Source organism: Oryx dammah, unplaced genomic scaffold, assembly GCF_014754425.2.
Source record: "Oryx dammah isolate SB20612 unplaced genomic scaffold, SCBI_Odam_1.1 HiC_scaffold_8, whole genome shotgun sequence".
NCBI classification, from domain to species: Eukaryota; Metazoa; Chordata; class Mammalia; order Artiodactyla; family Bovidae; genus Oryx; species Oryx dammah.
In genome coordinates, this window is record NW_024070192.1 from 55,830,189 (window position 1) to 55,846,707 (window position 16,519).

Sequence of the window (16,519 nt, forward strand, 5' to 3'; positions counted from 1 at the left end):
AAAAAAAAAAAAGAAAGAAACGTGAAGAAAAGGAAAAAAAAAAAAAGGCAGATCAACATCTAGAAAAAAAAAAAAAGAACAGCAACCACCACCATGGGCCCACTATATTCTTGGGCCTGAGAAAATAGTCAGCAACGTTTACACTTGGCTTTTCAGCTTGGAATGGATTTGCCTTGGTGATCGGTCAGCGTCACTACAACTGCCATGCATTCTGCGCTGGAAGCTGTCCAGAGTCACTCTGACCTACTATAAACTCTTTCAATAATACTAACATTTATTTCTCTAAACACAGTGCAGTTTCCAGTTTTATGTTCACTATCTTGTGTAATCTCAACAGAACCCTGTGGTATCAACAGGGACATTGGTATCGTGTCCCTATGACATGAAGCTCAGAGAGGTGACATACTTGCTCGAGTTCTACAGTTAGCTCTTGGGACAGCCAGAGAGAGGAGGACACTGTCCCCTTCTCGCCACGATGGCTCCTAATACGGCTCTACTCTCTCTGCACACTTGCTCCAAGCCCCTGTTCCAAACAACAAGCTAAGAATGTCAGTAAAGATTGACAGCTCTCAGAGCTGGAAGGAGTCTTAGATCCTTATGCAAAAAATGACAGCGATGCATCAAAAGGCAGCTGATGAGTCCTGCTGGCAAAGCCTGGATGGGAAACTTTCCTTCCAGGCCCTAACCCAGTGTTCCTGCCCCAGACTACCCAGAAACACGCAAATCTGCAGAGACACCAAGTAGCTTGGTGGTTGTCTAAGACTGGGAACAGGAACAGGAGATGACTGCAAATGGGGAACAGGTTTCTTTGGGGATAACACAAATATTCGAAAATTAGACTCAGGGAAGGATGCATGACTCCATAAACTTACTAAACATTAGTGAACTATACACTTAAAATGAGTAAATTTTAGGTCCTTAAATGATACCTCAATAAATACAGCTGTTAACACTAGGAGATTATGAAACTCACTCAAGGTCACACAAGTAACGAGCTTGACCTGAAGCTCATTCGTTGCAAAAGAACCTGGGCCTGAAGCCAGTGATGTGACAACAGAGCTCACTGCCTATGATCCCCCCTCAAAGCGTCACTGGCCTCTCCCAACATATTATTAGAGAAATAACGAGCCATCAGAGTATACAGAGCTATGGCCAAGGTGACCAGGTAATCGACCATTCTAGTGGACAGTTCTGAGTGAAAGAACTTCGGAATATGTTTTACCAGGACAAGCATAATGCAGGTCTTGAAGGGTAGAGTAGAACACAGATCACCCTACTCACAGCAAACACCATTTAATTTACTAGGGGCTTCAAAGTGTATCCTCTCATTGGACCCCTGGCACAAATCTGACAGAAGAGGAATTATCTCCAGCTTACAGATGAGGAAGCTGAGACTCAGCTAGGGCCCTAGGTTCATAAATCCCAAAACCTCAGAGCAATTAAGCATCAGAAATATATTTTAGACCAGGAGTTACTGAATCTGTCATGCTGTCTACTTTTCACAGTCCACAAGCTAACAATAGTTTTTAGATTTCAAAGTGGTTATGTAAGTCAATATACAGCCTCTTAGTCTATAAAGCCTAAAGTATTTTCTATTTGGCTTTTTACAGGGAAAAAAAAAAAAAATTGCAATCCCTGCTTTAGACCATTGCCACCACCACTTCTAAAAATATACAGTCCAGAAAAGCTCTGGATTACTAGAGTTGTACTGCAATTCCACATGCAAGAGAGGAATCTTTGCTTTATAAACCCCAAATATGTTATATTTTATTTTAAATCACATGTGGGTTTACCATTTAAGCTCAGACCACTCTTCAAAGTAAATCTGCTGATCTTGAGCACACCATACAGGATAAACAACAACAATCTTAAACAAAACATATTCAAATTCAGAAAACCAAAGACAAAAAGGAAATCTTAAAAGAAGTTGGCAGAAGGAATGGGTGATCACTTTACTTTTAGAGGAATACAGATGATAATTATAGCAGATATCTTATCAGAAACCACTCTGCAAAAAAAAGGGGGGTAGGGTCACATATATACTATTTTGAATAAAATAAATCACTGACCTAGAATTCTATATCCAATGAAACTGTCCTTCAAAAGTGAAGAAGAAATAAGAAACTTTTTCAGACAAACAAAAACAGAGAATTCATCAGCAGCAGACTTGGCTCTGGAAGAAATGTTAAAAGAAGCTTTTCAGGGAGAAAAACCTAGGGTACAGGTCAAGAACTCAGATGTACATTGCATAAAAGGTGACCATTTTATTGTCTCAAAGTTTCTGAACGGTATGAACTTTCTGTCTTATTCATCAGGCATCACCAAAATGCAGGCATACAATAAGCTCTGAAAAACTGCTTGAATGGGTCATGAAGCAGTATTTTGGAGGTTTCTTCTTACTAGGGTGTATTCAAACAGCCCAAAAACCAGCTGTGGAATACAAACTTTGACTCACACCCACAGACAGGCCTGGGGGATCCTGCTCACCCGTCCCCCTTAAGGCATACCTTCAAATCTTGGACCAGCACCTTGCAATCGGTCAGCATCTTCATGCTGCCTCACACCACAAGCTCATCCTGAGAGAAGTGAGGAGAGAGAGAGCTGAGGCTCCAACATTATCTATCCAGTTACACTGAGGGGCGATGGGGTTGGAGAGAGACAGAGAGTGGACCTCCACCAGTGGCAGAACGTAGAAGGAGGCTACACGTGGTGCTCAGCTTTAAGCCACGGTGGTCCTGCCCACTGGTAAATATGGCTCCGTAAGTGTTCCACACGCATCTGCTGCTCCATCAGTCATGTTGGTGGCTGGGAAAAGGATGGGAGAAGGATGGGAAAAGGGAGGAGTCCTGTCACCCAGAAGTGAAGAGGTCCATGATGCAAGTTGGATTATGATCCCATCTGGGAAATCAGAGTGAAGCTTCTCACCACTGAGGCATATCTGTTTCCATGGCACTTTACTTTCTGCTTCCTTCCAAAAGGCCAAGCTATCTCTCGACGCAGCACGGCTGAACCTACTTTCCCAGTAAGGCCAGGCTCTCCGTGGTTCAGCAGGGCAACAGCACAGGAAAGAACAGTCCCTGGGAAAGTACTGTCTGCTCTTCACCAAACTCACTAATAATGAAAAGACATTTGGAAGGACAAAGGCAGCCGCTTCGCACAGTGCCAGACACTCGGTTTCAAATCATAAGTCAAGCCCTCGGTCAGATCTTTCCAGACCAACATTTTCTCAGCCTAAATCAATGATGTGGAGCCTCTGCATGCCTGTTTCACACCATCTACGGGCAGGTCACAGTGTCTACTGCATAGTATCCAGCCTAAAGCTCCATGGAGACCTGACTGCAGATCTCTGAGAAAGCTTCTGAAAGTGACCCATGACCCTTCTCTCCCGGGGAACCTTCTCCCTGCTGTTCAGGGGACCACACCCACTCTCAAGTGGCCACTAATTTAAAAACCAGGAAGAGTTAGTCTTCAAGGGGACATTACTTTCACCTTAAGATATTCTTCCTTTACGCTCTTTCCTCTCCTGCCTCTCGGTGCCACCACGTGGGGTGGTGCAACTTGAGCACCACGTGAAAAGCTCCCCGTACTTCAATGGTTCACCAAGTATCATCCATGGAGCTTCAGTATCACCTGGCCATTTGGTAAAAATACAATTTTAAAAAGAAGAAGGAGGAGAAGTAAAGAAATGTAAAGGCACCTCTCAAGTCCCACCCAGATACACTGAATCTGAAACGGAGTAGGATATTAACTGTGAATTTTAACAGGCTTTGCAGATGAGTCTAGTGTATGCTCAAAGTCAAGAATCACTCTGCCATGTATCACTCCATTCAATGTTTGTAAGAAGCCAATGATCCTAAAAAGCAAGAATTATACTTGTTTTGCAAATGAGGAAGCTGAGATTTTAAAATGAAATAGCAGCCGGCCAATATCCCCCAAGTAGGAAGTGGGCCCTGACTCCTGGCCACTCTCCAACACCAGGTTCACCCTGGTCCTGCGTCTTTCTGGCTCCTCCTGGAAAAGGAGGGAAGGTCAGCCTGGCTCTGGAACTTAGCACTCAGCGTTCCCTCTACTGCAGTGGTTTATAACACAGCATGCTCATTAAAATCTCTTGGGAAGCTTTCACATTAAAAAACAAAAAGAAGCATACATATTTTATTTTGAAGCATTACAAACACACCAAAGTACACAGGACCGAATACTCAGCCTCTATGTGAAAGGGGAACTTTTCAAAAGGACCATCCAAGCTCCACTCCAACTCAGTTCAATATGGGGCTCTAATAGGGCTGAGAGGTGTCCTGAGAGCTCCCAGGCAGCTCTTGAGCTTTCAGGAACACTCTCTGGTCCATTTCTCCTCTGATCTTTGCAAGACGCAATTTCTTATTTCATTTATATCTCCACTCAATTGTTACCTCTGGAAGAGGGTTTTTCCAGTTTCCCTATATCTAAAGCACACCTGGATATCCCCACCTCCGCCATAACATCTCTGCATCCCTTCATCCCACTTCACTTTTTTTGTAGCATTTTTCAGCTGCCATTTCATTATATACTATGTTTATTATCATCAGTGAATACTGTTTATTGTTTAAGAAGCTCATTCATGGAACCAGCAGCTCCAGCTTCCTGCTCCCTGCAGGAAGTACCTGTCAAGGCACTGCGACATGGGAGGCATGCAGTGAATATCTCCTGAATAAATGAATGATAGTGGAACAGAGCAGAGATTGTAACCCAAGACTATCTGCCTCCAAAATCCATGCTCTTTTCCACAGCACCACACAGAATAGCATAGCACATAGCAGCACGGCACTAGCTTCGCTTTCAGTTCAGTTCAGTCGCTCAGTCGTGTCCGAATCTTTGCAACCCCATGGACTGCAGCACGCTAGGCCTCCCTGTCCATCACCAACTCCCGGAGCTTACTCAAACTCATGTCCATCGAGTCCGTGATGCCATCCAACCATCTCATCCCCTGTCGTCCCCTTCTCCTCCCGCCCTCAATCTTTCCCAGCATCAGGGTCTTTTTCAATGAGTCAGTTCTTCATATCAGGTGGCCAAAGTATTGGAATTTCAGCTTCAGCATCAGTCCTTCCAGTGAATATTCAGGACTGATTTCCTTTAGGATTGACTGGTTAGCTTGGCTTAGCTTGGAGAAAAAGAATGTAGCTCTGAATTGAAGCAAGCTACATATTTGGTACTGAGTTTATCCAAGTACACTGGTTCACGTCTAGTTACTAGCTATGAGGTCTTGTGTGGCTCACTCTGGGTCTTACTGCCATCCATAAAATAGGAAAAGAAACCTGTCTCTACCCATCTTCTATATTTGTTGAGAGGGATAAATGAAAATGTATGTGTAATAGCATTTTGTATATTAAGGGGCCATGTAAAGATAAGTTAGCACTACACTTTGGGAGAGAAAAAGAAGGTGAGAACAAGGAAACAGAGTAGGCAAAGAAAGCAGGAAAAAAGAAAGGGTGATGGTAATTGGACAGAATGGTTGCAAAGAGACTTTCTAAGTCTGAAATTCTGTGATTTAATAGGAAAAGAGAAAATGGAAACGTATCAAAAGGTGTATATCAAAAGTATCCATTTGTTCAAGAACAAGATTCAGAATTATTCCTGTCTACTAAAAAGAAGCCGCAATCTTTTGTATTTTAAAATACAATTTATCTGTTACACTGCATACTCTTTCAAGTACCTCTATGCTTATGTCAGTCTTTTCAAATCATGTGATAGTAACTTTGTCACAGCATCATTTTTAGGTCATGATCACACCTCCCTGATTCAGACTCACAGCAGGTTATTCCCTGTGGAACAGTCAGCCTGGTTCAACTGGATAAAAGTCACTGAAAAGTCTGAGAAGGGGGACTGTCTGATTTTTCTTATTCCATAAATTCCAAATGGTACACCCCTGATGAAACAGCGAATATGATTTGTATGCAAACCAGGATGGACTGCCTTTATCATAATTAGGACATTCATCCATTGAACATGTCCCTTACTCAACAAAGATTTAGCAAGAACTTTGATGAAAAGGGTTATTTTTGTATGGGTACCAAACGTAACCTTACTGAAACAAAATCAAGCATTTCAAGAAGCCTTATCGGATTATCTGTCTCAGCTTCTACTTATGGGTTTCACATTAACAAGAAATAGGAAGAGACAGGAAGAATCAAGGGACTCATTCCAGCAGAATGGAAATCTGTAGATGGTTATTAAGAAATAAGATGAATAATGTGTCTATTGATGGGACTGAAGTAAAGGTCTTAATGCAACTCCATCAAAAGTCAGGTGGATCAATAAGACCCCCTGCTAGTCCCCTAACATTAAAGGGCCCCAAACAAATCCACTCTGTACACCAGTCGGAGGAATTTAAAAAGCCAGATGATAACAACTGCAATGACAAACCTGACCTGGAATGACCTAGGCAATAGTCTGGTATGTAATCCAAGGTGAAAATTAACAGAAGGGCCAGGATTTTTCTCGTTCGACCTCCAGTCAGGGACCTGGGGACCCAAGGCCATATGCACAATGGTTCTGGGCAGGGAAGTGGGTGGAGGAGGAAACAGAGTCACATAATATCAACAACATGCATGGTGGATGAAACCACGCTGGATCACAAGACAGAAGAGGGCACACGGTTTTAGGGGAGATAAGTGCAGGTCTAGGCAGGGTAGGACAAGCTGAATTCACCTGGACATGGAGTGGCATTCAGAAGACAAGATTTACTAACCGAGGGATTTGAGGGAATTCTCTTCCAGGAGGAAAGTAAAGGATGGAAGTCAACTTGGAAAGAAAATGAGGCTCTAGCAAAATGGGTCAGGCAGCAAATAACACTGGATGTGCAACTAAGGTTCTAGGAAAGGGCTTGCACCTGAACAACAGGGTCTCTAGACACTGAATACACGTGCAAATCACGGTGGCCATGGGCAGAGGCCCCCAGCCTAGCTGCTGAGGCTCAAGGCCATACCTATGGGAAGCATATGGCCTCCAACTTACGGGAGCTTTCTGGAAAGACTTGTAGCTTACATCAATGTACTATAACGGCCCTCATGCCCAGAACAGATGGAAGTAAGACTTATATTAGGGTTCAGAGGGATAGGAACAGTTCTGAATACCCATCATCCCCCCAGGAGGGAGGTGGGCCCTGCTCCATATCAATACACAGTGGAAACAATACAAAACCAACACTGTCTCAGCTCAGGCATCGGCTGTTGTGGGATAAAAGGCACAAAAGCAAAAGAGCACAAGCCCTTCAGGGGACGTGAGGGGAGTGGTCAGGGCTGACGGGAGAACAGGACCAGTGTGGAGGAGCCATGGGCCCTGCCAGCCTAGTCCCCCGAGCACAGCCCACCTGGCATACTGCCCTCTTTCAGAGTCACTGGAGGAGTGTATCATAGCACAGGTCTGGAGCTAGAAAGCTCAGTTCCAACCCCAGAGTGAGTCTTGAGCCATCAACTTACCCTTTCCATACATCCATTTCCAAACTGGTAATAAGGTGATAGTCTACATAGTGCCTGACAACATGGCACCAATGTGAGGACTAAGTCGGTGCCTGCAGAGCACTTAACCATGCCTGGAGCATAAGACAGCACGCAGTAAGTTAGCTATTACGGTAGGTATTAATTTTTACGCAATCAACAGGGCCATTGGAAGGGGAACGATAAGATCACAATCACTTTCAGGTGCTTGATTTCAGGTGTGCAGGATGGCAGGGAAAGGGTAGAAGGCCAAGAAGCGAGTCAGAAGATCCCTGCAATTCTAGGTAAGAGGTGGCACTCAGAGTGACAAAGGTCAAGTGGAAAAAGGGAAGGGAAAGGGGCCAGACATCAGATACATCTGAGCAGTGAATTGCCAACATCTGGCAGATGCCTGGATGTGGCTGATGCAGAAAATGAAACGATTTTATCCAGAAGATAAAAGGATTTTTTTTCTAAAAACATGTCCATTTTTGCAGCAAGGTAAATGCTTAAATGACACTCAGAAATTAATTCTGCCTGCTCTACACTGAGCTTCCTGCTCATCTTGTTGTACCCAGTGACCCTGGGACACACAGACTCAGAGCTCCTCCCTTCTCTAACAGTTTAATATTCTGGTCTCTGCCAGGAAACCTGCACTTCACTTACTTTGCCTAAAGGTGACTTTTAACCTAGTTACCATGCAGCAGCTAGCACACAGAGCAACCGATGACAGGCCATCATTCCACCTGGCCGGTTACCTGGCTCCAAAGGCCTGCGGGCAAACCCGCAACTCCATTCCTCCTACCCTTTAACTTTTCCCCAGACCTTTTCTTCAGGCTGAAGTTACTCGGTGCAATTTACAAGGAAAGGGGCAGCACTCAAAGGAGCAAGTTAGTGAAATGACTAGAGACGACATTAGGTCTCTTCTTAGCAACACTCCTCACGCCACACATACCACCCTGCACATCCCACTCTCTGAAGAGCCCAGTCGCTTTTATTCCTGGATTCAGTCTTAACATAGTCCCCGCCACATAGATACCACTGGCACCCACCCGGGAGCGAGGCTCACGTCCCTTGCAGGCAAGTGCGTGGGGCTAAGTAAGAATCCGCAGACCCACGTTTTCACTGTCATCAACTTGTAACAAAACACTTGACCTGTCCGGTCCCCCCACCCCCGCCCCCCGGGAGCACCTCCCACTCCCACCCCCACCCCCCGGGAGTACCCCCCACCCTGCGCTCCGCAGACGGCCGCCCGGCGGTCCTCTAGGGGCGGACAGCTACCTCGTCCAGCAGCCGGTAGACGCTGATGCCCTGGGTCTCCACCAGCAGCTCCCAGGAGGCCCCGGAGAGTGCGGGCCGCTGGAGCTCGGCGCAGGCCTCCCGGAACTGCTCCTCCGAGAAGGCGCCGGCCCCAGGCTCCATCCTTCCGCAGCGGCGGCCCCGGGGCCCAGAAGGGAGAGGGGACAGGCAGGGCTCGTGTTCAGAGGCGGGACGAGACAGTGGCCCAGCGCGACTGGCGGGGACCGCAGAGGGACCGGGACGCGGCTGGGGGCGGGGCCTCGGCGAGCTTCGGCGCGAGGTCTATAGGGGCGGGGCCTCGAGGGCCTCGAGGGGGCGGGGCCTCGAGGGGGCGGCCTGGAGGATTGGGCGGACCCAGGGCTGCGCGGGAACGCAAAGGAAATAGAACTAGAGAAAGGTCGGACTTGATCTGCATAAAGGTGGCTGCTAAGTCACCTCAGTCGTGTCCGACTCTGTGCGACCCCATAGATGGCAGTCCACCAGGCTCCCCAGTCCCTGGGATTCTCCAGGCAAGAACACTGGAGTGGGTTGCCATTTCCTTCTTCAATGCATGAAAGTGAAAAGTGAAAGTGAAGTTGCTCAGTCGAATCCACTCTTCGCCACCCCCTGGACTGCAGCCTACCAGGCTCCTCCATCCATTGGATTTTCCAGGCAAGAGTACTGGAGGGCTTAGGAAATGGGGAGGCTTTCAACAGGAAGAGATAAAGAAGACACTAATACCATCTCAGAAACATAATTTCCAAATTGCATAATTTCCAAATTGCTTGCATGTCTCTCCTTTACTTTCTCTGAAGAAGGTTAGGGAAGGTCTCAGAGCAGTTGAGTACAAGTGGGAGGTGAGATGGACAGAGTGGAAATGCTTGAAAATCTCAGGGGTCAAATGCTACAGCAATGTTCCCTTTGCTCTGTTATGCACTTTAAAACATTGTTCTGAGAGGAGGTCCATGGGTTTCCCCAGAAAGCTAAATTAGGGGTCCATGGTACAAAAAGATTAAGAAAACTATTCCATAATTGTACAGTGCCACCATCGGGAGGGTGAAAGATGATCTAAAAAGGTATCACGGTGTCCATCCAAGACTTCTGCTGCTTGTATAATTTAGATCTCAAAGACGTTTTTGTTCCCTCAAGTCTCTTTGTTTTACTATATTTCTTACCGCCACATTGTACTTTGGTTTGGATAAAGTGGACAGTTTAAGTGTCCAATCAGATAACACTGCATGGATGCCAGAAAACTCACAACCCTTTCCTAATCTGTAAAATGGGGTAAAATTGTGCCACCAGTTAGAACTGAGGAGGTGACCACGTAAGATAAACATAGAACATGTTTGCACAGTGCCTATCAACGTAAATCTTATAAAAATTTCCACTTGCCTTACATTACTATATTGAAATGTTTCTGTTTCTACACTTGAAGACTTGGAAGTTGATGGCAAACTCTACATTTATGCCCGTTTCCAAGAAGAGAAATAAAATGAGACTCGGCAGCATAAATGAATGACGCCTTTATTCAATTCAATGCTGGCTCTGCTCTGTTTCATGAGGGTGGAAAGAGGGCTGTGGTGCTTCCTGACACAAAATGCATGGAAGATCAGAGACTACTGTTCTTATAATGCCTTTTAAGTCTAGTCATTTTATTTTAAAACATATTTAGACTAAATTTCAATTGTTTTGAAAGAGGAATTTCTTCAAAAACCATTGACTATGAAGTATTTTCATATATTGTCAAGGATTCTATTTTTAAGGTGAGTGTTGATGAGGCTCCACCTTTATATTTTATACCAATTGATTAATGAAGACAACCGTGAAGGTATAAATAGTATTATGAAAGATATAAGGTAAGAAGTTTAAATTGTATTTATTACACATGTTTAAAAGTGTGCTTATCTACTAAATTCAGAAGCTGAACGTATATATATTTCAGTATACTGAGATTTACAACAATGTTTATTTTATTACAGATAATGAAGGAAAGAATCATAAAATAATTTCTATTTTGTGGCAAAAGTTTGAAAAAGACTTGGAAGGGGGTCCAGAAGACCTGTTTTTCTACAGGACTTGTCTGTGGTAATAGGCCAGCATGTTTCCTTTGTGAAAAACACTTTCTAGAGGAATTTCCAACAAGGCAAGTGAAGAATAATATATGTGGGGTTGGCGGGTGGCTCAGATGGTGAAGAATCTGCCTCAATGCAGGAGACCCAGGTTCAATCCCTGGATTGGGGAAATTCCCTGGAGAAAACCATGGCAACCCACTCTAGTATTCTTGCCTGGGATATGCCATGGACAGAGGAGCCTGGAAGGCTACAGTCTCTGGGGTTGCAAAGAGTCAGACACAACTGAGGGACTAACATTTTCACTTTTCAAAATCCAAAAGGACAAAAGTTCCAAGGGCTAGAGTTAGGGTTCTGATACTCTCACTGTGGGCTAAAGATATAATGCTGGGCCATAGCTGGTGGAAATCTGGCTCAGGGACTCCTTCATAAAGCCTGGCTCCTCTAAGAGCTTCCATTCTATGAAACCAGAAAATTCCCTGCCTGTAGACCATGGATCCTTCAAGGAAACTCATGCTTTCCTTGAAACTGTAAGTAGAAAGAAACAAAAAGGCAAGTAGGGGAAATCACACCCCAAGCCTATGCCAGAGATGGAATTTAAATTTACATTGCCAACAATTGTATGGGAGTCACAGGAGATAAATTAACACAAACAACCTTTGGAACCCCTGGGACTCTGCCAGAATCAAAGCCAGTGACACTTTCACAACTAGGACCCATGAAATTATCGAAGAGAAAACAATACCCACAGAAGGTGCATGTACAGAAAGTGAGTTACAAAGTGAGTTACAAAGAACTGAGGGAACAACTCTCCATGTCAGAAAGTTAGAAGATGTGCCAACTGAACTGTCAGAACCAAAGAAGCATGATAACAGACCGATAGGAGAATAATTATTGAACATGTATTCATAATATACATAAATTCATTTAAGAGGTAAAAGGAGGTCTAGAAATAGAACACTAACAGAAAGATAAATGAATCTAAAAAAGAATCAAACTATTTTCTACAAATGAAACTTCCACAATTAGAAGCGTGAAAGAGGAGGTAATATTGTTGTCCTGCCACAGTTCAAGAGGGAAATAAGAAGGTGACCTTAAGAAAATTCCACAGAAAGCAACACAAAGATACACCACAGAGATATAAAGAACTGGAAAACAGGAAAGATTAATTAAGAGACATGAAGGTCATACTGATAGGTAACACATTTCTGACTGGAGTTTCACAAAAGAGAACAGAGATGTTTAGGATGGATGGGTGGGGAGATAGATAAATAGACACATGGAAACAAAGTGAAACTAAAATTCCAAACAGCAAAAATAATCAGAAATAAGGTGGGCGGGGTGGGAGGGAGTACAAAGTCAGGGTTCTGTTTAGAAGTGGATAAGAAGGCAATGGCAACCCACTCCAGTACTCTTGCCTGGAAAATCCCATGGACAGAGGAGCCTGGTAGGCTGCAGGCCATGGGGTCGCTAAGAGTCGGGCACCACTGAGCAACTTCACTTCCACTTTTCACTTTCATGCATTGGAGAAGGAAATGGCAACCCACCCCAGTATTCTTGCCTGGAGAATCCCAGGGACAGAGGAGCCTAGTCGGCTGCTGTCTCTGGGGTCACACAGAGTCAGACATGACTGAAGTGACTTAGAAGAAGAGATATTAACTAATTAAGTCTCTTGTGAATGTTACATTTAATGGAATAAATTCTTGAAATGCGTTAATAAAACAAGCCAGTAAAAATGGGCAAAAGATTTAAACAGACATTTCACCAAAGAATCTATACTGATGGCAAATGAGTATATGAAAAGATACTCAACATCATTCATTATCAGGATAATATAAATTAAAATCACATATGAAATACGCATATGCACCTTTTAGATAGCTAAAATTAAAGAGATTGACCAAAGTAAGTGTTGGCAAGGATGTGGAAGAAATCGAACTCTCCTGCATTGCTGGTGGGAGTGGAAAGGGAAAAACCACTGTGGAAAATAGTGCGACAGTTTCTTTAAAAGTTGAGACAGCCTTCAGAATGGGAGAAAATAATAGCAAACGAAGCAACTGACAAGAAATTAACCTCAAAAATATACAAGCAGCTCACGCAGCTCAATACCAGACAAATAAATGATCCAATCAAAAAAAAAGGGGGGGGGCAAAGAACTAAACAGACATTTCTCCAAAGAAAACATACAGAGGGCTAATAAACCCATGAAAAGGTGCTCAACATCTCTCATCGTTAGAGAAATGCAAATCAAAATCACAATGAGGTACCATCTCACACCAGGCAGAACGGCTGCTATCAAAAAGTCTACAAAGAATAAATGCTGGAGAGGGTGCAGAGAAAAGGGAACCCTCTTACACTGTTGGTGGGAATGCAAACTTATACAGCCACTATAGAGAACAGTGTGGAGACTCCTTAAAAAGCTGAAAATAAAAATGCCAAACAACCAAGCAATCCCACTGGGCAAACACACCGAGGAAACCAGAATTGAAAGAGACACGTGTACCCCAATGTTCATCTCAACACTGTTTACAATAGCTAGGACATGGAAGTAACCTAGATGTCCATCGGCAGACAAATGGATAAAAAAGCTGTAGTACATAAATACAATGGAATATTACTCAGCTATTAAAAATAAGGTTTGACTCAGTTCTAATGAGGTGGATGAAACTGGTGTCTAGTATACTGAGTGAAGTAAGTCAGAAAGAAAAACACCAATACAGTGTATTAACACATACATATGGAATTTAGAAAGATGGTAATGATGACCCTACATGTGAGACAGCAGAAGAGACCCAGATATAAAGAACAGACTTTTGGACTCTGTGGGAGAAGGCAAGTGTGGGATGATTTGAGAGAATAGCATTGAAACATGCATATTATCATATGTGGACTAGGTCATCAGTCCAGGTTCCATGCATGAGACAGGGCACTCAGGGCCAGTGCACTGGGATGACCCTGAGGGATGGGATAGGGAGGGAGATCAGAGCGGGATTCAGGATGGGGAACACATACACACCCATAGCTGATTCAGGTATGGCAAAAGCCACCACAATATTGCAAAGTAATCAGCCTCCAATTAAAATAAATAAATAAAATAGTTAAACATACAACCTACCATATAATGTAGGCATTCCATTCCTAGATATTTATCCAAGAAAAAAAAAAACTACCACTGCTCATATTGAAATAAATGTTCATACCATCTTAAGTTGTAATAGCCAAAAACTGGAAGCAACTAAAATGTTCTTCAATGGGTGAATTGATAAAAACAAATTGTGATATATCCACCAATGAATTATTACTCAGCAATACACTTTTAAATGATTAATATATGTGTATGAGTTCATTCCAATCCCTAAGAAAGGCAATAAATGCCAAAGAATGCTCAAACTACCACACAACTACACTCATCTCACATGCTACCAAGTAATGCTCAAAATTCTCCAAGCCAGGGTTTAGCAATACGTGAACGATGAACTTCCAGATGTTCAAGCTGGTTTTAGAAAAGGCAGAGGAAGCAGAGATCAAATTGCCAACATCTGCTGGATCATCGAAAAAGCAACAGAGTTCCAGAAAAACAACTATTTCTGCTTTATTGACTATGCCAAAGCCTTGGACTGTGTGGATCACAATAAACTGTGGAAAATTCTGAAAGAGATGGGAATACCAGACTACCTGACCTGCCTCTTGAGAAATCTGTATGCAGGTCAGGTAGCAACAGTTAGAACTGGACATGGAACAACAGACAAGTTCCAAATACATCAAGGCTGTATATTGTCACCCTGCTTATTTAATTTACATACAGAGTACATCATGAGAAATGCTGGGCTGGATGAAGCACAAGCTGGAATCAAGATTGCTGGGAGAAATATCAATAATCTCAGATATGCAGATGACACCACCCTTATGGCAGAAAGTGAAGAACTAAAGAGCTTCTTGATGAAACTGAAAGAAGACAGTGAAAAAGTTGACTTAAAACTCAACATTCTGAAGACAAAATCATGGCATCCAGTCCCATCACTTCATGGCAAATAGATGGAGAAATAGTGAAAACAGTGGCAAACTATTTTGGGGGGGCTCCCAAAATCACTGCAGATGGTGATTACATACATGAAATTAAAAGACACTTGCTCCTTGAAAGAAATGTTATGACCAACCTAGACAACATATTAAAAAGCAGAGATATTACTTTTCCTACAAAGGTCCATCTAGTCAAGGCTATGGTTTTTCCAGTAGTCATGTATGGATGCGAGAATTGGACTATAAACAAAGCTGAGTGCCGAAGAACTGATGCTTTTGAACTGTGGTGTTGGAGAAGACTCTTGAGAGTCCCTTGGACTGCAACATCCAACCAGTCCATATTAAAGGAAATCAGTCTGGAATGTTCATTGGAAGGACTGATGTTGAAGCTGAAACTCCAATACTTTGGCCACCTGATGGGAAGAACTGACTCATTTGAAAAGACCCTGATGCTGGCAAAGATTGAAGGCAGGAGGAGAAGGGGACAACAGAGGATGAGATGGTTGGATGGCATTACTGACGCTATAGACATGAGTTTGAGTAGGCTCCGGGAGTTGGTGATGGACAGGGAGGCCTGCTGTGCTGCAGTCCAAGGGGTTGCAAAGAGTCAGACACGACTGAGCGACTGAAATGAACTGAATTGATGAGTTCGTGTGCAGATGTATGTGTAATAAATATATTATATTATAAATATAATGTAATATGTGATATATAATTCATTCAATTCAGAGTAAAGTAGCGTATAATTGCAACTTATGATAAAATTGTGTAAATTTTAAATAAAATGTAAAGGTGATAAAACAACTGATAAATTTAGGTAAAGGTAGTAATATTTCCTGGAGAAGGCAATGGCACCCCACTCCAGTATTCTTGCCTAGAAAATCCCATGGACAGAGGAGCCTGGTAGGCTGCCTTCCATGGGGTCTCAAAGAGTCGGACATGACTAAGTGATTGCACTTTCACTTTTCACTTTCATGCATGGAGAAGGAAATGGCAACCCACTCCAGTGTTCTTGCCTGGAGAATCCCAGGGACAGCGGAGCCTGGGGGGCTGCCGTCTATGGGGATGCACAGAGTTGGACACGACTGACACGACTTAGCAGCAGTAGCAGCAGTAATATTTCCTATTCCATTCCTTTAAATTTTTTGTATACATGTAATTATTCAAGATACAAATTTTGAGAAAACCCAGCTGTACATGTTTATATGAGATATACCTAAAATAAATTACACAGAAAAATGAAGAGGTCATGTCATGGAAGAAATACATAAGTTAGCCTCAAACTAAAGCAAACTGATGTGGCTGTAACAATATCAGACAAAACAGGTTTTAAGGCAAGAAAAAAGTTCATGAGTTAAAAGTTAAAGGACAGAACTTTCCAGGAGTTCTGAATACCTAAATTTATATTCATTTCACAGTATAATGTCAAATACATAAGGGAAAAATGTCACCAGTACAGCCTTCCCTCAGTTTCGGGGGGGATTGATTCTAGGACCCTCAAAGATACCCAAATCCACAGATACCCACATCCCTTACATGAAATGGTATAATATTTGCATATAACCTATGCACATCCACACATACACCTTAAGTTATCTTTAGTTTACTTGTAATGCCTAATACAATGTAAACACTACAAAATGAACTGCCTGTGTTTAGCACCTTCAATTTTTTCTTTTTGATACTTTCTGGATTTTTTTT

General features: G+C 43.1%; 1 protein-coding gene across 3 annotated transcripts in view; it reads right to left on the reverse strand.

Moving 5' to 3' along the window:
- LOC120866506 (phosphatidylcholine transfer protein) overlaps positions 1 to 9,018 on the reverse strand; it is a 193,226-nt gene extending 184,208 nt beyond the window's left edge. Inside the window, exon 1 of one of the 3 annotated variants that reach the window (XM_040244290.1) lies at positions 8,733 to 8,963. In XM_040244290.1, coding sequence (XP_040100224.1) covers positions 8,733 to 8,873 — 141 coding nt within the window. In that variant the 5' untranslated portion in view covers positions 8,874 to 8,963. Of the gene's footprint in view, positions 1 to 2,507; positions 2,527 to 8,732 lie in introns of those variants that run through there. The other 2 variants (XM_040244289.1, XM_040244291.1) reach the window with 2 other exon arrangements.
- Between the last annotated feature and the right edge of the window lie 7,501 nt (positions 9,019 to 16,519).